Consider the following 3,269-nt stretch of genomic DNA (forward strand, 5'->3'; position numbering starts at 1 on the left):
AAGTGTCAGGTCAAGGCCACCTAAAACTTCGGGGAGCCCTTTCCAGGGCGCAGTTCCTTTGAGAAGGGACACTCCTCAGGAGCCTAGAGCAGCCGGTTGGCAATTAGAACAGCGTTTGAAGTGGACAAAACACATTAGTGCTGGAGAGATGTTGCAACTTCTGATAACTCATTAATAGAAATGTCAGTTGAGGCTGCTCAGCTCTCTCGAGAGGGTGGAGACTGCTGACAAAACAATTTCAAATGCCAGGGTCTAGGTTGGCAAGCACGGAACACAGCCCGCTGGCCCCGGTGCTGGGCTTCCAGGGGTGCAGGGGCGTGGCAGGTTTGGGCTGCCAAGCTGCAGCCACTTCGCCACTTCACTCGTCGGTGTTTGGCAAGGGCTCAAGTCATCAACGGGGGCAAAGATTGGCTTCCACTAGTAAAGCACAAGGCAGGACCTCAACAGAGCAGGAGCTGAATGGCGGGCAGAAGACAGCAGCAGCAGCTGTGACTGACTTACTGCTGCCCCTGCTGAGGGGCTTGGTGTTAAAGCAGCCCTGCCCTGCTGCAGATCTCACCTGTTTACTGCAGGGACTCGGAGCCCTCAGTCAGAGGCAGGCTTTAGCGCTCTCTCCGCTCCTTTGCAACTATGAGTATGGTCAGCTAGTAACTAGGAGCGGGGAAGGGCCAGAAAGCTGGCAAACCTTCTAACAGAGTCACGGCCCAGAGAGCTGCAACATGCATAGAACCAGACTGGTGCCAGAGTCGAGGGTGGGGTGATGTGGGGGCAGTCATGGGAACTCCAGTGCCACCTTCACCATACACCGGGTTGGACACACTCTGCACTCATGTCTGCACAGGAAGGGATGATGTCTCTTCACTGGGCAAAGCGGAGCCATTCCCCAAACTTGGCTCTGGTTTGTTGCGTCTGTTTTGTAGTTTTTCCATCAATATCAAAAGCAATTATCTGGACTTTTTTTTTTTTATTGAGGGGGAGGTAATCAGAATACTATTTTTATACAGTATTGAAAAAAATACATTTTTTTATTGTCTGAACTCACAATCACCACCCAGCAGTTCAAGCCTGCCCTAGGTAGCACCCACATGAAGGCTCTAGCATGAGCAAAGGCCTAATCCGCAGGGAAGCAAGCTGCAGGGCCAGCAGAAACCCTCCTAACCACACAGAGGACAGCGGGCCACGTAAGCAGGTACATGGCACACAGCTAAAGCCACCTTTCAACAAGCCAGGGTGCCAGAGGACAGTACAGTGAACCAACCCCAGCACTACAAAACTGCATTTTCCCCAAAGAAACCTTTTGCTTCATGCCCGTAATTAACATAAAATAAGTAAATTATTTGTCTTTGTATTTAGGAAAATAATCATGCTAAAAGTTGTACTTTATATAGATTTTCAAAGGAAAGACTGATTGTGCTTTTTGAATTAAAAAAAAAAAAGATAGGTGTTTTCCAACCTCATTGACTTAACCCTTGTGGAATAGAGCACTCCTAAACTAAAAACACACACCAAAAGAAAGGTTAGTCCAGTGGGACATTCAAGATGTCTTCAGAAGGTCTTACAATTGGCTACTTCTACTGTTCTGGTTTCGTCAAAAAGAATACAGAGCAGAGCTGCTGTCTACACTGTCTCCAAATTCCCTCCAGAGTCAGGTCTGAAACTGCCGGGCACACTAGATGGCAGTTAGCCTGCAGCAGCGGGTCAGGCACCTCAAGCCATCTGACTGGCTGTTACCTCAGAGGGACAAAGTGTCGTCCCCTCAACCTGCCTCCGTAACAATTCTCGAAAGTAGTTCTTCCCCACCTTGGGCCACTTTGGTACAAAAACTTCCATTTGTTTCAGCTGTTACCCATTGCAAATTTAGGATGTTCTGGGTCTCAGACACCCAAACTACCCACTCCCGTAAGCAGTTGGCAGCTTCCAGGAGAACTAAGGCTGGAGGTCAAGGGTCGCACAGGGGCTCAAACAACGGGGCAGTCTTCCTCCATCTGATGGTCCACTGAGCCTTGTCCAGGGAGGAGACTGTCCCTTGATAGGTGAAAATTAAATCTGTAACCTGTCTAGGTACAATTCACACAAATTAAGAAAAAAGAAACACAAAACAAAAAACCAAAACTGCGTCCAGGTTCACAGCTCAGTCCAGGCAATGGATCAACAGGCCCCGTGCTAGGATCGGATGTCATTCTGTGTCTTCAGTCCCGTCTCCTCCAGTCCTGCTCTCTCAATAAGCTCTGCTGGATGACAAGCTGTACCCCCAAAAGGACATGGGTTCAGGAAATGCTTCCCAAATGTTCTCCAAGGCAAAACCAAGGTGGCTGCAGGTCTGGTAGCATGGAGGGCAGGAGTCTACCTAGAAAAATGCACTTAAATCCGAGTCAAAAAAAAAAAAAAATCAAAAGCCCTAAGTCTCACTCAACTCGCTGCATCTCGCTGCTCCTCACCAATGACCACTCAGGACTAGGGAGCAGCTGGCAAGGACGGAGCAGCCTCACAGGCTCTCAAAGCACGCGTCTCAACCCCTTCCTTCCCACTCTGGAAAAGCACTGTTCTATCTTCATCCAAGAGCTGGTAGATTTGGTTTGTTTCTTTGGAACCATCAATAAAAAGAAGCAAACTTTTCCTGTTTTCCTCATGTTTTCCTATGAGAGCGGCAATCTCTTGACAGCTCAGTAGCACACAGGCTGACTTGGCCAAATGGACTTATGAATGCATGCATTCGGACCGCATATTGCTACCAAAATGGAATGTGGGAATATGCTATGCACCTCAGGTTGAGAAATGACCAAGAAATCAAGATCTAAAGGGTGATATATAATATATATATATCAATGCTATTATTCATAAAAACCTTGTTTAGTAATAAAAAAAATTGCTTTGTTTAAATATGAATATTAGAGTCTGCTTCTCATGGTTAGGAAATAATAGTCTTTCTGAAAAGCAGATGCCTTTTCTACTACAACTCCATGTCCTGGGCCTCATCTTCTGAGAAGTCAGACATAGAACTCTCCGATGAGCTGTCGCCAGTGCCCTCTTCCTGTTCCTTCAGGGCCTCCTCCGTTGCGTACTTCTGGATGTACTCTGCAAAGGGGGGTAAGAGTGAAGAAAACACAGGGTGTGAGTGCAGTGACCCCAAGGTGCAAACTCACCTGCTCACCAGTGTCATGATAACAAAAAGCAAGGAAGGGGGACTCTGAAGAGGAAGTGACTTGTCTGGGTTGAAATGGGCAACCCACACTCTTTTTTTTTTTTTTTTTGTGGTTTTTCGAGACAGG

General features: G+C 47.4%; 1 protein-coding gene across 1 annotated transcript in view; it reads right to left on the reverse strand.

The window, feature by feature from the left end:
- Window positions 1-949: 949 nt before the first annotated feature.
- The window catches only part of Ube2h (ubiquitin conjugating enzyme E2 H), a 93,389-nt gene continuing 91,069 nt past the window's right edge, over window positions 950-3,269 (reverse strand). Inside the window, exon 7 of the mRNA XM_021164600.1 lies at window positions 950-3,075. Within this exon, the coding sequence (XP_021020259.1) occupies window positions 2,951-3,075 (125 nt within the window). The 3' untranslated portion in view covers window positions 950-2,950. The remainder of the gene's footprint in view (window positions 3,076-3,269) is intronic.

Source organism: Mus caroli, chromosome 6 (genome assembly GCF_900094665.2).
Source record: "Mus caroli chromosome 6, CAROLI_EIJ_v1.1, whole genome shotgun sequence".
Classification (NCBI taxonomy): domain Eukaryota; kingdom Metazoa; phylum Chordata; class Mammalia; order Rodentia; family Muridae; genus Mus; species Mus caroli.